Source organism: Drosophila mojavensis, unplaced genomic scaffold, assembly GCF_018153725.1.
Source record: "Drosophila mojavensis isolate 15081-1352.22 unplaced genomic scaffold, ASM1815372v1 contig_36, whole genome shotgun sequence".
NCBI lineage: Eukaryota > Metazoa > Arthropoda > Insecta > Diptera > Drosophilidae > Drosophila > Drosophila mojavensis.
In genome coordinates this window covers 3,806,277-3,825,938 of record NW_025318858.1, presented here as the reverse complement: position 1 = coordinate 3,825,938, position 19,662 = coordinate 3,806,277, and the positions used below count along the sequence as shown (strand labels likewise).

Sequence of the window (19,662 nt, the reverse complement as noted above, 5' to 3'; positions counted from 1 at the left end):
ACGGCAAACCGTAGGATTAGTGTTGATTTTTTTCATATGAGGGCTTTATTCGTGTTATCTTAAACGTGTTATAGCTTTAATTAAAATCGTTGAATTGACACTTATTCGACAGGTATTTAGACTGATATTTGACTGTTACGAAGATTTCATTGTGGATGACAGCCGTGCTCCCTGTACAATTATTTAAATATTTTCTTCTTTTTTTATACAGCTATAATTTTTCAAACGTTTGGTTTGCCCTTTCTTCGATACTGTTAAAAAATTTGTTTGTTCGACAATTTTGAACATGAATTTTTTACGTTTTGTTTTCTTATGTAAAAACCCACCAAACGAGTGTAACGGGAGTGGATCGAAAGAAAAAGTTGGAAACTATCATATATAAAAAAAAAGAAGAGACAACACTGACACTTATTCCACGTCATCGTCATCATCTGGGGGCGGAATATACTCCGGAACGGCTTCCTCTTCGTTATCCTCCGGCTCCTCCGGTACCGGATCGCCCATAATGATCTGCTCAGCCAGTTGGTATAGCTCAAGTATGTTCTATAAAACGTATATAGAGTATTTAAAGAATGTTAAGAGAGTTTGCAAAGAAAATTGATAGATAGATATAGAGATGGATTAGAGAGTTTGAATAGAGTATATAGTGTAGGTTGAGATATAGGGAGTATGTATGAAAGGATGCAGATAGTTTATGTCGAAGTCTTGAAAAGTTTATATACTTTTCAATGTAAACAAAATGTTACGAAAGTGAACATGAACAAAATATTTAAGTATAGATGGATTAGTCTGTCTAACTATAGACTATATAAGAACTATAGAGATTATACTGAAAAGCATATAAATCAGCTATTTGCTCCAAATAGCTCTAGATAATCTTTCCCTTTGGCTCACCTTGGCGTTCCGTAGTGCCACAATTTTCTCATCCTCATAGCGCAATTGATCGTACTGCTGCTTGGATATGAGCAGTCCCCGATTGAATTCATCCTCCATTTCTTGCTGCAGTACCTCGGCGTACTGTTGCTTAGCAACCGTCAAGCTAATCAAGCTCTCACTCTTGATGGATTCCTCGGTAACATCGGAGGCATCGTCCAGGTATTTGCTTTGAATGGCGCCCGGATAGTCGCCAAAGCTGCCCGACGCATCATGCGGCATCTCGATGCTGTCCAAGCCCATCTCTTCCATGAAGAAGCCATCCCCATCGCTGCTGGGTGCCACCGTTGTCGCCTGCTCCTTCTTATCCGCATCTAGTTGGTGGCGTATGCGCAGCTCTGTCTCCCGGAACTTTTGGCTGCAGATGCCAAATTATGAATAGTTAAGTTTTAGAGCACTTTGCTGCACTTACCGGGCGCGAACGATATTGAGAATATCCTTCGGATCCGATGTGAACGGCATGGGCACACGCAACGAACGTTCCTTCATTTTGGCTCGCTCCGTTTCAAGGAACTCCTTCAGATTCTGTTCGCAATCACGCCAGTCCTCGTTGTCAATGCTGGCGAAGTGGGGAATAAGAGTTGGAAAATGAATTAGAATAAACCATTTGTAATCAAATTCAGTTTAAGTTAAGTCTTCTATGGAATTTCCCTTTAGTATTTTTCTAGACTTTTATATAATGACAAATTAATTACATTCTCTTTGACAACTTTTTTCATCAGCATATGCCGAAGCTAATTAGTGTCTAGGCACGATAGTAATATTTACTATGAGATGCTTTTCTTCTTCATGTATACTAGAAACCTTAAGCCTTGGAAATCATAGATACTTTAGTTGGATGGTTTCTTGTTAGTCGACTTACGGGTTACGAATTCTTATCGAACAGATTTAATTTATAAGCTCCAAATATTATAATATTATAATATTTGTTTAATTTTTTTTGAAAATTTTTCAATAATTGTAAAGAAAAGAAATCCAAATGTTGCTAAGTAATTATGTTATATATACTCTATAAAACATGATGGATTAAAATATAATACAATATAAAGATCTATTGGACATTAAAGCAGTGCGGCAGATTCACATATTCCTGAGGATATATTGCAGCTGACCCTTTAAATAAAAAATGATGTAAATTGCTCTCAACATCCTTATAGATACAAAACTATCTAACTATACTAAGGTCAGCCATTCAACTGCTTTATTGGCAGAGAACTTTATCTCAGATACTTAAAGTTTATCAAAGTCGCTTTTCTCTACTTGAAACTCGTGCACTTTCATTGTTGTTATTTTTTTCTTTCGCCAACAACAAAGGCATTTAGCTTAAAGGCTTAAGGGGGTGTGGCTTGCAGCCCGGCGCCCTAGCCTAACCTCAAAATATATCTTTAATATTGTTGTATTACGCATTTACTTAGTCTGTGTACTGCGTTGGTTATGAATAACTTTTAATTAGTTGGAACAAAACTCATTTAGCATTATTTCTTTCACTTACCGCAGCAGGTCCATGCCTCGCTCCGCATCCTCCACTCGGTACTGCTCGACGAGGAGCTTCTGCTGGCGCTGTCGCTCGTGCTTCTTGGCCAGCTGCTCGGCCTCCTGGGCCGCATGCTGCAGCCTCTCTCGCTCCCACTTGACGCCCTGCACCTTCAAACGTTCCGCATTCTTCTCTCGACTCGTTTTCAGCTGAGGAATTGTTTGAAATCAAGTTTAGGATTTGCGGTTTTCGTGAGTTTCGAATGGTTTGATACCTTCGCGCGTTCCTTTTGTATCTCCATGTTGGCATCTTTGTTGACCATAAAGATGGGATCGTTGGCCAGCTCCTCGGGTATTATATCCGATTTACCTTCGATAATCAGCATGCGTTCACGTTCCACTTCTCTTAACTATAGACGAAATAAAAAAAAAAAAAAAAAAGATAAAAGTTTTTCAGAAATTAATTTCAAGTATCTAGGATATGTAATATCCTTTCATCAACCAATCCTACATAAACTTTATAATTTGATTGATATATCGTATCTATTCATTTAGCAATATCAAACTTCTTGGCATATAGACTTGTCATTGAGAATGCTCATATGCCTTCACCTACAAAACTGACAACTGCAAGTGCGCAATGCAGAAAAATAAATATAATACTCGACGAGCTACTCCGATTACGTCCCCAAATATCTGCAACTCTCCTCGTAAATCAGAGACAAACAATATTTAAGTGGGCATTTCCGACTCTTGAAGCACTTTTCCAGCCGCTACCGGCTTCACAGCTGTTGTAATACCCTCGAAATGGGTAAATGGTATATATGTTGCTATTTTGTGTGCATACTATGTAACAGACATAAGGAAATAATACTTATTATAAATTAAAAATTTATAAATATTTGTACTCTACTATCTGAATATTTTCGTGTGATTCATTCAAAGAATCTTCATATATATCGTAGATAGAAATCGTCTCTCCCCTATATAGTTTAAAAATATAAAAATATCAACATCTTAAATGCTCAATATATTAAAACTAATCTTAACTCAATTTAAACGTTAGGCTTAGGATAAACTCTAGTTGTGCAGACCCCACTCTAGAGCTCTCTTGCTTCGTCTATCGTTGCTTTTGTCGCTCGCATGTCTCGCATGTATAAAGCCAAGTTGTTGGTGCCTATCGCGATGGTCTAATTTTTTATGATTTTGACGGCTTGAATTTGCCATTTTCATGTCGAGGGCTCATTGAATTCAATTCGAAGAGAGAGCCGAGTAGCAGCAGCTGAACCAGGCGCGACATTTGTTATTGAAAACTTTTCTTTTCGTTGTCTCCTCGGCGCACGCAAACTCCTTGCCGAAAAATCCCTTTTTTTGGTCTCTTTTGTGTTTTGTTTTGAAAGTAATCGCAGCTAATAAAAAAACGGACTACGTGACAAATTTTCGAGGGTCTACAAATTTTTGAGTCCCCCAAAAATTCAATTAGGTCTCATCCAAATTGGACACATTTGTGTGGCCAAGCTTAAATACTCTGTAGAACTTAAAAATTGCGTGAAAGGAGAAGTGATGTACTGTAGGGGATGTTTATAATACAACTATCGGGTTTCTTATATATTTGTGATTTATTAGCGATATTTTTTGATATTTTATCAGGTCTAAACTTTTTTGAAAATTTGTCTTAAAACGATAAATATCGATATAGCAGATGTAGGTTAAATAAAATGTACCTTATCGATAGAATCTCTATAAAACAAAAAGAAGAGATAGATGCGAAAAGCTTTCTTATAAAACCTATAATGATTCATTCGCTTCATAATCTTTTCACTATACCACTTTCGATATACCGATAGTCTTCAATACTTGGTATATTCACATCAAAATCGAATAACACTCTTTCACTGAACATAAAGAGGGTCTCAAGCCTCATAACAATATTTCATTGAGTATCCTGAATAAACCTCTAGTCAACATATAAATACCTGTCTCAAACTGCTTATGGTAGATTCTAACCCTATGTAGAGTATCTGTAAGTCGGTCTACTCACCTCACGCGCTCGAATCCGGGCGAGTAGCTGCTTGCGGTAGTCCTCGTCGATGCGTTCTCGCAGCTGCTTCATATAGGCGCGGTCAGTCAGCTTGACCACATTGGTGCCCATGAGGCGCTCCAGCCGGGCGCTGATGCGCGGTAAATTGAAGCTGCGAAGAAGAAGAAGAGGGAAGAGAGAACACTCCTGGTTAATCAAACTGACAAATGTGACACAATCATTGCCTAAGTCAAGACCCGGAGTTAATTACCGAGCAAAAGGTTTACACACAATGCACAGCCTTTTTGTGGGATTTTATTTCTTGTTTTATTTTAATTTTTTTCTGGGTTTTTCTTGTATTTTTCACCTGTGTCACGAATGCGCCGCGTTTTCGCGCTTGTAACTCTTGGTAACGAATGAGGTCGGCCACATATTTGGTTTCTATAGAGCTTCTAGCTCTTTGCCATTTTTCGGCTTTTGGTATGGTTTTTTCGCTTTTTATTTTGGTTGCCAAACACCCAAAAATAAAAAAATAAACTGGCACCAAGAAGTCAACGCCACCTGATTGTCCCTCTCTCAAGTCCATGTCTATAAATGTGAAAATTTGTCTATGCATGAAACTCTAGACAACTTTTGTTACACTCTACTCGCCTTGAATTACCTCTATCCTTATAGATGTAATGATACCTTAATCTGTTTTCCCTCCTCTTTCGTTCACACTCTACTTATTTATCTTTATTTGTATCTCAATATCTATCCTATCTTGTGTGTCTCTGTCTCTGTCTCTCTCTCTCTCTCTCTGTCTGTCTCTAATACGAATCTTCAACTGCGCTATCTCTATCTTCAACACTATTTTTAGTTGTCTCTCTCACTCCCTTTCTCGTTCTTTCGCTCTCTCCTTCTCTCTCTCTCTCTCTCTCTGTCTCTCTCTCTCTCTCTTTTAATTTATTTTATTTTTTTTAGTGCATTTAAAATTCGATCATTTCTCCATTTCACATATCATATTTTTCCACATTTGCTGCTTTGAACAATAGAATCTCCCTCCATCCCCCCAATTGAGCGTAATTTCAACCCAGTTGGGGAGGCATTGAATGCAAAGAGGGAGTTCTATATTTATGGATAGGTATACTATGGATTGTTGTTAGTACGATATACGTATATTCTGTTGGGCCTTTTAGCAGACAGTCTAGTCGTTAGACGTTTTTCTTTTTGACAGAACTCCATTTGATGTGAGTGTTCCACATATGTGCCGAGCATTAGATGGTAATACATATTGGAGCCATACATGCGATATATAGATATACATATATAATATATAGCATTAAATGCAAGTTATCATGAAAAAACAATTCTCGACTTTTATAGCTAACTCTCTTGCATTGCTTCAAGGAATTGTTGTTAATGGCAATTAGTTTAGCTTTACCATGGGCTTATCCGCATATTTTTGCATGTTTATGATATATAGTATATATATATTATATATACTATGCAAATATGCCATATTTGTAGCTGCCAACTTTGTCTCATTTGCTGCACGAAAGAAATTTAAGCTGACAGCAAACCTTAATACGAAAAGAGAGAGAAATTCTGGTCTAGTCTAGTCGCTCTGAATCGGGCCAACTTTTGTGGCGAAATAATGTTAAATTACCTGAATGATATGGTCTGACGGCATGACTGACAATAATCATGCGCTACACCCACCACACATTGCCTGACTTGGGACTATGTCTGGCGTCGCTCATACCAAAATCTGCATTTGGTTTCACTTCTCGGTTTGGGTCGGTGCCAAAAAATAAAGAACAGTTGTTAAACGGTTCTTTGGCCTCAAATTAAGTTTTGATGTGGTTTTGGCCAGACTTAAATAAAGTTTTAATAGGGCTTATAATACGGGAAAATAAAATAAGTTTACATATAGTGCACAGATACATTTTTTAAATATTTTAATATAGAATAATATGAATTGATGAACAACTATTTTTTATATATTTATTTTGTATTTTTTTTTTCATTTTTACTTAGATTGAGAAAAAAAACATAAATATATTTTTTTTTCTATACAATTATAATTTTCAAACTACTTTTATCCAGAATACAAAATATATTTCCCTAAAAAAAATGTATGTGTATATGAATTTCGATATACCGAAAAAACGAATCATAAACTTTGACCTCTAGTTATAATAACTTTCTGATACCAACACTAATATTTTAAGTATATTTGTATTTGTATTTTATCTTTTGTTTTGCAATTAAAATTTGATGAGCAGAAGCCTAGTTTTTTATTGGATAGTTAGTGGCATACGGGCATACATGAGCGCTATCCCGCCCACACATAAAGTACGCCCACAGCAGGTCCTGACCTATTAACTACTCGTATGTAGTTGGCATTAAAGCAACTGTAATAACCCCAAGTACGCCGCTTATAAATCACGGCCCACCTGTATGTGCGTGACAGGAACGGATGCAGCCTGAATAGCTGCAGTGTCAAGGACACGGGAAGGAGGACAAAGGAACGGAACAATGAAGGAACGAAGGTAATAAAAAGATTGTCGACATATCCTGAACTCATTCCGGACAGGAAATTTGACTATCATACGAGTGCTTCCTTTTCCTTTCCGTTACGATTCTTTGTTTTATTTGGAATACCCTGGCAATTCGGCAGTACATATGGGGCATATTGGGCGGGTAACAGAACGCAAGCTGCAGAGAAACAGATTATTTTCTACTAATTGTAGTGTGTATTGGGTGTAGAACAGCGAAGATAAATATATAGTTTAAAGAAAAATATATACTACTTATCAACAATTTTCGAGAACGTTTTATGTATTCGTTTATAAAATAGATGAGCTAAAGACATTTATTTAAAAAAAAATAGAATAAAATAAAATAAAATGAGAGTATCTAGAATCTTATTATTATTATTAGGAAGACATTTTAATGTAAAAAATTAAATGGGAATATATGGAATCTTATCTGCTTCAATGAGAATTAGCCTATATGGAATCTTATCTGCTTCAATGAGAATTAGCCTATCTAAACACCAAAAATTTAAATTTTAAATAATATAAAATAAAAGAAATGATGCTTCTTTAGCTAATAAAAATGTAAACAAAATATATATATATTTAAAAAGATTTTAAAATAAACATACTTAAATTTCTCCTCTGATAAATTTTCTATTTATGCAAATATTTATATATAGAAGTCCCTCTGACTACAGAGCATTAGCTGGTCGCGCATTCATCCATTGAGTCAATCTTGTTTGTTTTCTTATTGCAATTATTTAGCACACACTTCGAATTGCAGTGCCTAACGACACATGACATGACAGATTGCCATAGATAGTTGTTGGCGACGGGAACTGGGCTCTAGGTGATTCTACTTAAATTTATGCATGTAGAAGTTGACTTATTGGTACCAGGAAAGCAACAACAAGAACTACAAGGTTCGATTGGAATTTCATTATCAATGTCAATTGTGATGTAACTCGTAGCAGACAGTTAACAGCGGAGAGCGAAGACGGGAGAGTGGAGAGTGGAGAATGGAGAGTCGAGAGGCGACAGGCCAAACTATGTATGTGTAGAGCACACAGACAACACTTAAGTTGGCTCAGGCTCACTCTTTCGCTCTCGTTGGCTATATTGAAAATTGATTGAATTGAACTTTGATGGCTTTCAGCGAAAGTCGCGTCAAGGTTCAGTGGGGAGTTAAGACATCAAAGCCAAGACATTGTTGTTGCCACAAAACATACGTGACATTGTTGTTTCTGTATCCGTTTCGCTTCCGCGAAGCTGTTGCCCCAATGAGCTCCCACACGGAAATGAATCGACATCAAGTTTCACACATTCAAGTTTCGATGTACAAATCAAGTTACAATTTAAAAATAGCTATACATATATAGTTTGATAGATTAGGTGTAAAGGGGTTTCATATTACCACTTTCAACTTGATACGAGTCTGGGAAAATTCTTAAGGAATTGTTGGCGATAAAAATAGGCTTTTAGAGAAAACTTTTAGTTAAAAAGTTTTAAAGAGTTTTTTCTATAGATGCAAGTCGCCTAAGAGTAAAGGTTTTTTTTTTAATTTATAATTTTATCTCTTATCCTTTATTAAGGCTTCTCTCCTGGGAATTTCCCTTCAAGATGCCGAATATGTTAAGGCTCTGATCATATACTCATATACTTTCTCGCATCCCTCTGTCCATCTCTCTCCCATTCTCCCCCTCTCTCCCTTCCTTCCTCTTCCCCACTCCTCTCACCATATGCAAGCAGACTGTCGACATAATTTCTAATTGATTTTATTTATGACTCAATTAGCGCCCTTCTCGAGGAAATGTCAGGCGATATTAGTTTACAGCGAAAGTTCAGCTAGTTGAGCTAATTGAAAGACGCAAGTCGAAGCACTACTCCATGGAACTAGCCGTGGGCCTCGACGCCTCGAACTATGCAGCGTTAATTAATGCGAGAGACGTGCATAAATTGTCAAGCACTTGACTTTTATGCGTTTTTCCAATTATCCTTGACTCGACTCGACTCGACTCGACTCGTTTGCTGCGCATCAAAATTGATAGGTGCAACACGTAGCCGAAGGGCAATAAATGCCACCAAATTTTGAGAAGCAATTATGTATATGAAAATTATTTACTTTAACTGCCTGATTGACACAATGATGGGCGGATTGACTGAAGAAAAATAATCAATCAAAGAATCGTAAAAGTTGCATTAAAAATAATCAGATAAAAAAAATAATAATATCAATCCTATATACTGAATGTTTGACTGACTGATAGGCAACAACGAATCCAAATGATAAGAACTATAGTTGAACTATAGTTTAAAATTAAGAAATAGTAATAATTTATATGTGTTTTGATAGTGATTGGTTAGCAAACAAAGTTGTGAGTTCATTGAATTTGTTAACTGAAGAGTAATAAAGAATACAAGTCAATGGAGATTTTAAATAAAAAAGAAAAAGTATATAAAATTATGATCCAGAAGAGAGTCGAAGACAATCGAGTGATAAAAACATTAGAAACCATAACGGCTTATTGACAAGTATTTTTTAGTATTTTCAATCGCATTAATTACAAAAGCAAGGAAATAAATATATGTATAATATTTTAAAAGATTAAAATTTAGCATATCTAATACATGCTCAAAGAACTATTTTTTAATTTTCCATTTATTCATCTTGATTTGATTTCAGTTGTAGAACTTAATTACAACTTTGCTGACTGGACTCATACTCCAAGCTAGGCTCAAGTTAACTCAGCTTTACACTTAGGCATTGACTTTAAATCAAATAATTCAAAATCTGTATAAGAATTCTAAAATTCGATCTGCAAACTAGCCAAATGAAGTCTGCAATAAAATCTCAGTAATTTTATGTATTTATCTCGCTTTTACCTCTCTGACGGCTCCAGCGTGCATTGTACGAAATCGACTAGGAAATCCTCCTCAACCTCCAGGGGCGTCACATTTCTGGCTCTCAGCCGTTTGCGGCCCAAGTTGACACGCCCCCACTTGGTCATGGAATCAAGTCGCTTGGACGAGAAGCAGGTTAGAATCTGCCCGTTTACTTAGCTCAAAGCCAAATGCAAATTCAAAGCGAACTGCGGCACTTGCGAGCGCCAAAGGCGACAGACGAATGTGAGGCACAATGTCAGAGGATTCTTGTTTTGTTTCGCTAACGTTTTTTTGTTCCAACTGTTGTTATTGCTGTAGACACACACGCCTGTACACACACTCACACATACACTCTCACACACCTGCCCAACCCCACACCCACACACATGTGTGGCAACAGAAAGGGTCGAGTGCTGCGATTCACTTTAATGTGGCAGCGTTTCGTGTTTCAGCTCGCCGCCTGTTACGGCCCAACCCAGCTCCAGTTCCAGCTCTAGTTCCAGCTACAGTTACGGCTACAGCTCTAGCTCCAGCTCCAGCTCTTGGCCAAATGTGTGGGCGGGTCTCGCGGAATCGCATGTTGAGCTAAGCGTTTAATGTTTGCTTTAATGACATGACACCAATGTCAATATTATGACAAATACACAAACGTTTGCTTGTCAACAAGTTCGCATTTTACACTGCGCAAAAAAAATTATACCGATTAACATCGCCAAAGCAATTGGGCCAAGATGATGGGTATGAATGTGGAAAGTAAACAACATCTCATAAAAGTTTGAAATAAACAAAATACATTTTTTTTAAATATACCTATATATCTAACGGAAGTTCTGATGATGTCTACCAATATTTCCTTAACATTTTACTTAAATGGGGCCTGTGAAACTACAAAGCGTGAATGAGCACCTGAAAAAAATTCAAGAAATGCTTCTAAATTTTAATAAAAATATATATAGATTAAAAATTTCGGATGGTACACTTATATATTATTTAATCTGTCATGTGGTTCAAAAGGAAAAAATCAATATACACTCTCCATTTATTTAAATTCATTAAATATTAAATCATTATTAGAGACTAATCTCATACATATACATATAAATATATATATATACATATAAACTAAAAAATAATAATAATAATAAATAAATAAATAAAATAAATAAATAAAACCAATTTTAAATTTAATTTAAATACAATTAATTTATCATGCTATCGGCTTCAGAATTGAAGGTCAAAATTCTCAAAATAAAATAAATAAAAAATTTTTTTATTTAATTTAATTACAATTAATTTATCAGGCACACTTGCCTTCAAATTTAAACGTATATATAAGAAATTATTAATAAATGTTTAATACTATCCTCAATCAATCTGATCAATCCCATCATAAATGCCTTTCACTTCTATTTCATTCATTTCTAAAAGAGCCCCATAGTTTATTTTTTCCAGTGCACGCATTTTGCACTGCTCGAAAGGTTTCTCGCAGGTGACAACTCTATATCTCTAATCGTCTCGCAAATAAATATTGCCAGCAACTATTTTCCGTGGCTCTAGTTTCCTTTTTCATTGCTTGATGCCAGATTTTTATGGCTATCATCGTGGGGCTAGCCCAAGGGGTGGCTCGCTGCCTTGACTGCGACTGGGTTAACTCAGTCAGTTCTGTGCTGAAACAGATAACTATTTGGCTTTATGGCCAGGTTTCATGCCAGACCGTCATACAATAATTCCGTCTAATCGACTTTGAGCGCAGGAATTGAGCAAACACTTTGGCTGTCCCAACGGCTCGCCATGCAAACTTGTTGGCCGTGCAGCCGGTATGGATATATTTGTATTTATTTACATTTGTATATCGGTATATACTTCGCGTGCTTTAAGAATCATTTTGCTGGCAGCTAGAATTACAGCCTCAAATCCCACCCACAAATGGCAACCGCAAAGCTGTTTTCCCCAACGGGCACAAAAATGTGTCCGCTGACACCTTCAGCCCAATAAATCATTCAAATTCTCAATTTCGTACCCTCGTTGTGAAAAGTTAAAAACGGGTGTATTGACTTCCATACGTAGAATCTATTGTATATAAGCCATACAATTTTTGTCCTAAAACTTTAAGTCCCTTCTTTGGAATTTAATCTAATCCTTTCTAGTTTAGTTATGAACTTTTTAAATTTTTGACAATCGACTTTCGATTCTAGTCAAAACTTGTGTACTCAATAGAGATCTAAAATATTTGAAAATTTGAAGAAATTACCAAATTTGATTGTATTTCCATCATTTCTCTCTAGGACTATTAACACAGTTTCAATACTCTTACCAACTCTTGGTTTATTTTGTTATTGAACACTGGAAGATGACAGTCTATACCCACTCTACACCTTCTAGTATAACACTTTATTCAGTTTCACATTGATTGCTATGCCTTTGTGACAATAATATGAAATGCATGGTCAAGGCTTAAGTTTTATTCCCATTTATTTTTGTTTTGCATCGGACAGCTTAGAGCCAACACCTTGACGGCAAAGAAGCTCAAAGCGAAATGCAACCGAGTTGAGGACATTTTTAAGCTGACCAAGCGGCGGTCCTTGCAGACTCAGGGCCTTCCTTGATTTATAAATGACAGAAAAAAAAATTCAATAGAAATTTAATTTCAAAAGCAATTTGTAGTTGCATCAATAAAAGTTTGACCAATATTTCAATAGCTCAATTTCATTTGCATTTTCTCTTTGCAAAGGTCTTGTTTAGTTTGCCAAAAGCTCTGGGTTTGTGCAGCTGCTAAGCTTTGGGCGAAGCTTTTTAATTGCCTACACTGAAAGTTATTACGGCAACTTTTACAAATGAATGTAAAATAATTATTGATGTGAAACATTGTGAATAAATATTATTGAAGATTTAACTGAAAGTGGGATACATATTTTAGACTGAACACTTTTGTATATAACTTTTATAGTTATCTAAAAATTCTATATAAATATACTTAAATGATAATTATATTTATAATATAAATAGCCAAAATTAATATTTTAAAATTAAAATTTTTTTAGAACTCGTAGCTAAATCCCCGGAAAATAAGTAATTCCATGTCCAAAGTGGTTCTGCTTTTCTAAATGTAAAAATATCCTTCATCTGAATTACTCAATATGATTTACAGACATTCTTTTCCCTCTCTAGGTTAACTATCTAAATTTAACCACACATTATTAGGTCTTACGTGCACTTGACCAGATCCTGCAGATCATCCTGTGTGAGAGCATATTCCGCAGCAACGACAGTTGATTTCGTCGTCTTGCGGCGACTGCGGTGCCTCCGTCTCGGCACAGCCTTGGCGACGCCTTGTTGACTTGGGGCCAGATTATCCGTGGATTGCTGGTAGCTGGGCATACCTCGGACCATGGTCGTGACCACCACGTCGGCCACGCTCTCGATGCCACGCTCAGCCGGATACTTGGCTTTGCCAGGCCCGGTGCCCGCCGCATTGGCCTCCTCCGCCTTCGTCTTCTCCGCATAGCTGTCCCTTCTCCACGATGGAGTCAGAGTGCGTATCAGATGCTGCGTGTCCACATAGCCCTCGTAGTTGTATCGCTTGCGTAGACTGAGGCCGGAGAGATATTCGAGCGTCTGCCAAACGTTCATCTTGTTCGAACCGTAGCGCGGCTCAGCGTCGACTGACCAACAATCGTTGCGTGCTATCCGCTGGGCGAGCAGCATCGTCACCGTTGCACATTTGTTGGCGCCCCTTGTCGGGGTGGGCAGCAGCCATTCGTTCGAATTGGAGCGCGCAACAGTGCCAGCTGTGAGTGGCATGTGGATAACACTTTGTTTACGCCGGAGTTACGGGGTCACACACGTATCACACGTCAACGGCAATACCCTTCCCCTTGAAGGATAAAAGGTATATGGGGATAATAGATTTCTCACGGCTTATGGATAACAAACAATAACTATTCCATACCCTTTCTTTAAAGGAACAAGGGTAGATTGGTGAGATATGCATACGTCTATCAATGAGCAGAGATATAGATGGGGCAGTATCCGTTATCCCCAAGTTATTCACGTCGGTGTTGAATGTGATAAGTTAGACTTAAATCTCAAATTGATCGAGTATGGCAGTGCGAGGTGTAATCTGTTATACGTATAACAGTTGACTGAATTCAAATATCAATTCATCCATCCATTCAGCTATATCTGAAGCGGTACGTTCATCCAATTCGTTGCTTCTTATCCGCTCCTACGTGCGCTCGTTCTGCAATCCTTACGGATGTTTGGAAACACCTGTGTATACCCGAATATACCCTCGCTTTTATACTTTTATACTCAACAAACGCAAATTGAAATGTAATTAAGTTTCTTTAAAAAAAAAAGAACACACACATAGGATAAACTTTGCAGCCCGTTGACGGGGTCAGGAGGCGGCTCTCGCGTGCGACGCCGCTGACGGCCGAACTTGATTTGAGACCTGTAGCCAGAGCCGCCTAAACTGGAGCTGATGGCCCCCACCATTTAGGATGAGCAACAGCAGCAGCAGTTGCGTGGCGCGTATCGTGTTTATTGTTTGCCATATGCAGCTCCGAGCCTCGCTGGCGTCGGCTGAGCCACGCCTCTTCGGCTCAATTCGGTGCCATTAAAAATAATATCATTCTGATTGAGTGACGCGCCGCTTAAGTACTTTCCTTTCATTCCCGTACTGGGTACTGACACCATTTCCGCTTCATTTCCCTTTTCTTTGACTTTTTTTTATTGAACACGCAAAGTGTTCAGCCTACAATTGAAAGACCCCGACCCTAACAGCCGAGAGCTATTAGCCAAAAACAAAAACAAAATTCTACGCAGCGAAGGCTCTAATAGTGGGCTGTGCGCCTAGCAACACCTACATAAGTGAGGCGTGCTAATAACATTGAAAATTCTTTTATTATATTTTTTATGCGGAAAAATTGAGTCATTAAGAGAGTTTAGGGATAGTTGGAATTTGAAAATGGAATTAGGATAAAAGTGTAGAAAGATCTAATGATAAGGGTGCTACTCAAGGTTGAAAAAAGAAACTATTTCTTAATTTATTTTTATACATATCTTTACTTCCCAAAATATGCTGCCAGACCGTTTCATTACAGAAGTTTAGAAGATCCTTGGCAAACTTCCATATATTTAGGCTCCAAAACTTGTATTAAATATTTTCACACACAGCCTTGAGAGCACCGCAATAGCACTTGAGGCTGTCCACATGGAGCACACCAAGTGGTAATCGACCTATAAACAGAGCGCCAGACGTTTTTACCAATTACTTGGCAAACTTTTGCTGACAGCCCGTCAATCAAAACGCTTCGTTAGCATCGCGTGACTCCAAGTGGCACATTCATTTCATATATAATATATAGACTTATACACATATACATATATATAGTATCTATAAGGTGTAACAGCTAGCCTCTTTCACGTGAACTGAAAGTCTTATCAGGCGTGTGATGCAATTGTCTGGGCGCATTTCTTGCACTCGATTAAAGACACGTTCCCAACTTTCATTTGCACATTGAATAAATAATTCAAGGCCGACAGCTAAATGCTATGATGTATGGATGTAATTAGCATACAGACGATAATGCTTTGATAGATCCAAAACGTTTTAGTTAAAAGGTTTCGACTTAGCTTAGTCTATTAACTATACTTTTCTTCAGCCAATCAATCGAACATATATTTGAAATATTTATGGAAATATATGACCCTTTGCCTATCATGTGTACCCATAGAGAATGCTTTAGTTCGGAACTTTAATCAAATCACAGTTCGTGTTAGCTTAGCATTAATCGCTGTACCACAAACTATGTATGAATCTAACCTCATGATAAACTAGGTAAGCTCCTTTGCCATATACTAGTCACTCCACAATCGAAATATTCTAATTATATGTGCAATACTCACGCAACAATAACATCTGGATCCTCCCACCATTTTTTCTGCGTGGGCTCCAATCGCAGACTCACCTGCCGCCAATGATTCTTGTGAACTATCTGATGTAATAATAGATAATAGATAATCGATTAGTAAACCCCTTCTCAACATTTTTAAAACATTTTCCAGCTCACCTTATACTTCTTGGGATCATAGGAATTTTGTTCCTTTTCATTAAAGACCAGACGAGCCATGTCCTTTCCCTAAGTCTATTTGCAGAAACATATATACACGGTTACTAGCTACAAAGAGCAATGTGTACCTATATATATATATATTTATATATATGTGGAGAGCTATATAATTGTGTATTTCTTACTCCAAACGTTTAACTTAAGATTTCAAATATGACAGATTTTTTAAGGGTAACGCCGTTTACGTTTGGAGTTTCAGTTGAATTTTTGATAGATATTTAAAGGAGTACGAGATAGCATTTTATATGAGGAGTAAAAAATAACTAAGAAAAAGACAAAGAGAAGGAGAGGGAGACATATGGATATATGGAGGGAGAAAAGAATTGATAGAGACAGAGACAGAGAGAGGGAGAGAGAGAAAGATAAAGAGATATAACGAACTATATGCACATAAAAAATATATATTTGGTTATTTCATTCAATAAACTTTTCCGTAGACTCTAATTTTACAGTTTTCTTGTATATTCAAAATACCAGAAAATTACCTAACGTATCCACAGCTCAATGGACATATATGGCTCGCAAAAAAATACCGTAAAAGTATTATGCAAATCTCTCTTCTAGATTACATAAGCATTCCATTAGCTTAGCTTTAGTCTAAGTGTCTTTTAAAAGCTTTTCCTCAAGCTCTATTAGCGATTTAAATATTATATTAATTATCTGTCTTGGGTATTTATATGGCTACATAATACATGCCAGAGTCCGCCAATTTAATATCAGAGCAAACACTTTTAAAAATGCTGATGAAATATAAGCTACATTCAGCATAAAATTCCAAGACCCGAGCACTAACAATTGTTTTGAATGCTTGCTATTATTGTAATAGTCTATACCCATTGAAATCGGCTACTTAGAATGGGGTATATTGGTTGTGTATGAAATACTTTTAGTGAGAGATGAAAGCTGCATTAACCAGCATATATTTATATTCAAGTACTACTACAGATCTGTAAACATTTCTTTAAAATCGATAAATATCGATTAGCGTTATATATGTTTATATACAGTTCTCTTTTCTTAAAAACTATAAATACTTATAAATTCTATTAGTTACTTAAGCATTCCAGTTTCACGTTCACTCCATCTATATTGATCTTTTACTCAATGCAGGGCAACCTCAAGTCAAACATTCTTCGCAGCTACAATTGTCGCCATGTGGCTCAATTGATAAGCGTTACGAGTACAAGCCCCACACATGTCGCTGATATATTGTGTGTGGTGTTTGAAGTGATTAAGCGAACCAAATGGAGGCTGCTTTGATCGCCATGTCTTGGACTTGTTTGTGGCGTTTATCATGGAACTGGCGCTGTCAACTACTGTGGCTAATTGTGACCTAGGCGAAGGTCAAGAGGGGGGAATATGTTCATACACATCGTTGCCATATCGCTAATCTGTCCAGTTTCCGCATTTACTGCATTGTCCGAGAACTGGAACTGGCCTGGGCGAAAAATCTGTCTCTCAGAATTCGTGCGCTATAAAAGGCCAAGAGCCAAGAGCAGTTGGCAATTAGTTACGTTTCAAGCGTTGCAGCAAACACAGAAAAGCTAAACATGAAGGTGAGACGACCGTTATCCGATTGACAGACCCAAAGGCTTAGCCTAGAATTAGCAATGGCTTAAAGTGTTTATCAAAAAGTTAAAACCTGACTGGTCAAAGGACTTACTTAAAAATATACCCGGTGAACTAGTTCTAGGCATAATCTGAAAACACCATACCAAATTTCATCAAGATATCTAAGGATTAGAACTGACTAAAAATACGTCAAAGGACTGCAGTTTTTATGTTTCTTGGATTTATTTAAGGATGAAAAACTCTTATCTTTGAACATTTCTTGGCATTTTCATCTAAAAATTGACTATTGTAATTTTTATAATTTGTGAATAATTCATAAACTTCAATTCAAACTTTATTTTCAGTTCGCCGTTGTCGTAGTCTTGTTCGCTTTGGCCTGGGGTGCCAACTGCTCGATTGTGCCTTTGCTCAGCGCTGGTCCCGGACCCGCTCTGCTGCTCAGTGCTCCTGCTCCGGTTGGCTCTGTGGCTGTGCATGCCTCCGCTGTGCCCGCTGCCGTGCCCCTTGCCATTTCACCAGCTGGCCCCATTCTGGTGCAAGGTGCCGCTGCCTCGCCTGTTGTTGTCGCTGCTCCCGCTCCAGCTGTGGTAGCCGTCGCTGCTGCGCCCGCTTCGTATGTGGCCAAGACTCGTGGTGCCGTCCACGTGGCTCCTCTGCCCGGACATGTTCAGAGCGCCGCCTCCGTCAACCTGGAGCCCGCACCAGGCACCTTGTAAAAACGTTTCGCAATAGACCTTCACATGGATAACACACTCGCTTAAAAGACCTTGCCATCGCTATCCCGTTTTATGGTTTTCTTATAAATGTTCTTTTGTTTATTTTCGTTTTCCTGAAAGATTTTCTTACTCCCATGCGCCTGATTCGATTCGGGCGCTCTGCCATCTAAGTCATCTATCTATCTTAATAGTTAGCTCTTCTCCTACTCTACTGATTCTGGTCTTTATTCTATGTACACCTATATCTTTAACGATCTGTTAACCAAATGATATCCGATCAAGCACCCACTGTTGTCAAATGGAAAATTGTTTCAAAATAAAAATATTTGTTTAAAATCAATATTAATATGGACTTTTTATTTATTTTGGATATATTGCCTCTTAAATGCTTTCCAAATAATTCGTTAGCCCACGAGGGGCTCTAAAACATTTCAGACTTGACCAAAAATGATTTATTGATTTTAAAAATTAATTATTCACTATATATATATTTATATTTATATATTTATTTAAAACTTTATAAAAATAATCATAATTATAATAATAATATCTCCATTTGCATCAATATAGGGTGTACATTACGATATGTAAATAAAGCAATTAATCATTTCAACTTAGAGATCAACAGATACAGGGGTGTTGACCACAGCCCGCATAGCTAAGCAAATCCAACTTGTTAACTACAGACAATAAATTATGCACCTGGCTAAAATCGAAAGTTATGTATATGAACTAAACTGGAGCAGGGCCAGTTGACCTTGATTGAGCAGCGCACTTGCACCTATGTATAGTATAAAATAAAACTCTGGTTATGTTTCAGCTTGTCGTATGCTAATTCTAAAAAAGCCTCAGGTAAGGTTTAGCTGCTGTTCAACTGTCATGTTGGCGCTTAAACCCACTAACTGTTGCTCATAAATCTTGAATTGCCAGTTTGCGAGTCTGTAGCAGTCATTGATATTTCTTACAGTTTATCAGGTTTATGCAACGATTTTTTTTATAAATCATTTAAAATGTATTTATAGACTGTTTCAAATCAATAAGGGTGACGCAGCCCTGTCGTAATAGGTACACTAGATTGTATTTAATGAGTTCAAAATTGTTATATTCGTCATTATGCCAATTATCTACTGCATTCATTAAAAACACTCATTTTCAGTTTATATAATAGCTATCTAATAGCTTTCTAAGTCTACCTTCATGATTAAAATAGTATACATTTTATATACGTGTGAATAAGGAGTTAAATGCAAAATAATGTAGCTTTATATCTAGTTTTAATTTATATTTCGGAGCATTTGTAAATATCGATTTATAACTGACAATACTAATCTAGCGTGGAAAGCTATTATTTAGAGCTAATTTACTAATAGCTTCAATAGCTTCATATATCGATATAAAATAATAACGGA

The 19,662-nt window shown here is 37.1% G+C and overlaps 2 protein-coding genes across 3 annotated transcripts; one reads left to right on the top strand and one right to left on the bottom strand.

The window, feature by feature from the left end:
• Positions 1-22: 22 nt before the first annotated feature.
• LOC6575919 lies at positions 23-16,134 on the bottom strand. 2 transcript variants are annotated; one of them, XM_044008802.1, is made up of 9 exons: positions 16,091-16,106; positions 15,906-16,033; positions 15,742-15,830; positions 4,448-4,598; positions 2,682-2,816; positions 2,426-2,616; positions 1,346-1,492; positions 895-1,291; positions 23-543 (listed from the first exon to the last, which is right to left on the bottom strand). In XM_044008802.1, exons 2-9 carry the CDS (start codon positions 15,963-15,965, stop codon positions 409-411), a joined length of 1,305 nt encoding a protein of 434 aa, XP_043864737.1. In that variant the 5' UTR covers positions 15,966-16,033; positions 16,091-16,106; the 3' UTR covers positions 23-408. The 2 variants fall into 2 exon arrangements, with proteins under 2 accessions (XP_043864737.1, XP_002001923.1); XM_002001887.4 differs by having other exon boundaries at positions 15,906-16,134.
• Positions 16,135-17,415: 1,281 nt separating this feature from the next.
• On the top strand, positions 17,416-18,593 carry LOC6575918 (adult cuticle protein 1). Its single transcript, XM_002001886.4, has 2 exons — positions 17,416-17,521; positions 17,882-18,593. The coding sequence occupies exons 1-2, from the start codon at positions 17,516-17,518 to the stop codon at positions 18,251-18,253; spliced, it is 378 nt and encodes a 125-aa protein (XP_002001922.1). The 5' UTR covers positions 17,416-17,515; the 3' UTR covers positions 18,254-18,593.
• Positions 18,594-19,662: the final 1,069 nt, after the last annotated feature.

Excerpts from the sequence above, each read along its gene's own strand:
- LOC6575919 (XM_002001887.4), bottom strand. The coding sequence starts at position 15,965 with ATGGCTCGTCTGGTCTTTAATGAAAAGGAACAAAATTCCTATGATCCC. Across the intron at positions 15,831-15,905 it reads ATGATCCCAAGAAGTATAAG|ATAGTTCACAAGAATCATTG; the intron begins GTGAGCTGGAAA and ends TTATTACATCAG. Across the intron at positions 1,493-2,425 it reads CGAGGCATGGACCTGCTGCG|CATTGACAACGAGGACTGGC; the intron begins GTAAGTGAAAGA and ends CCACTTCGCCAG.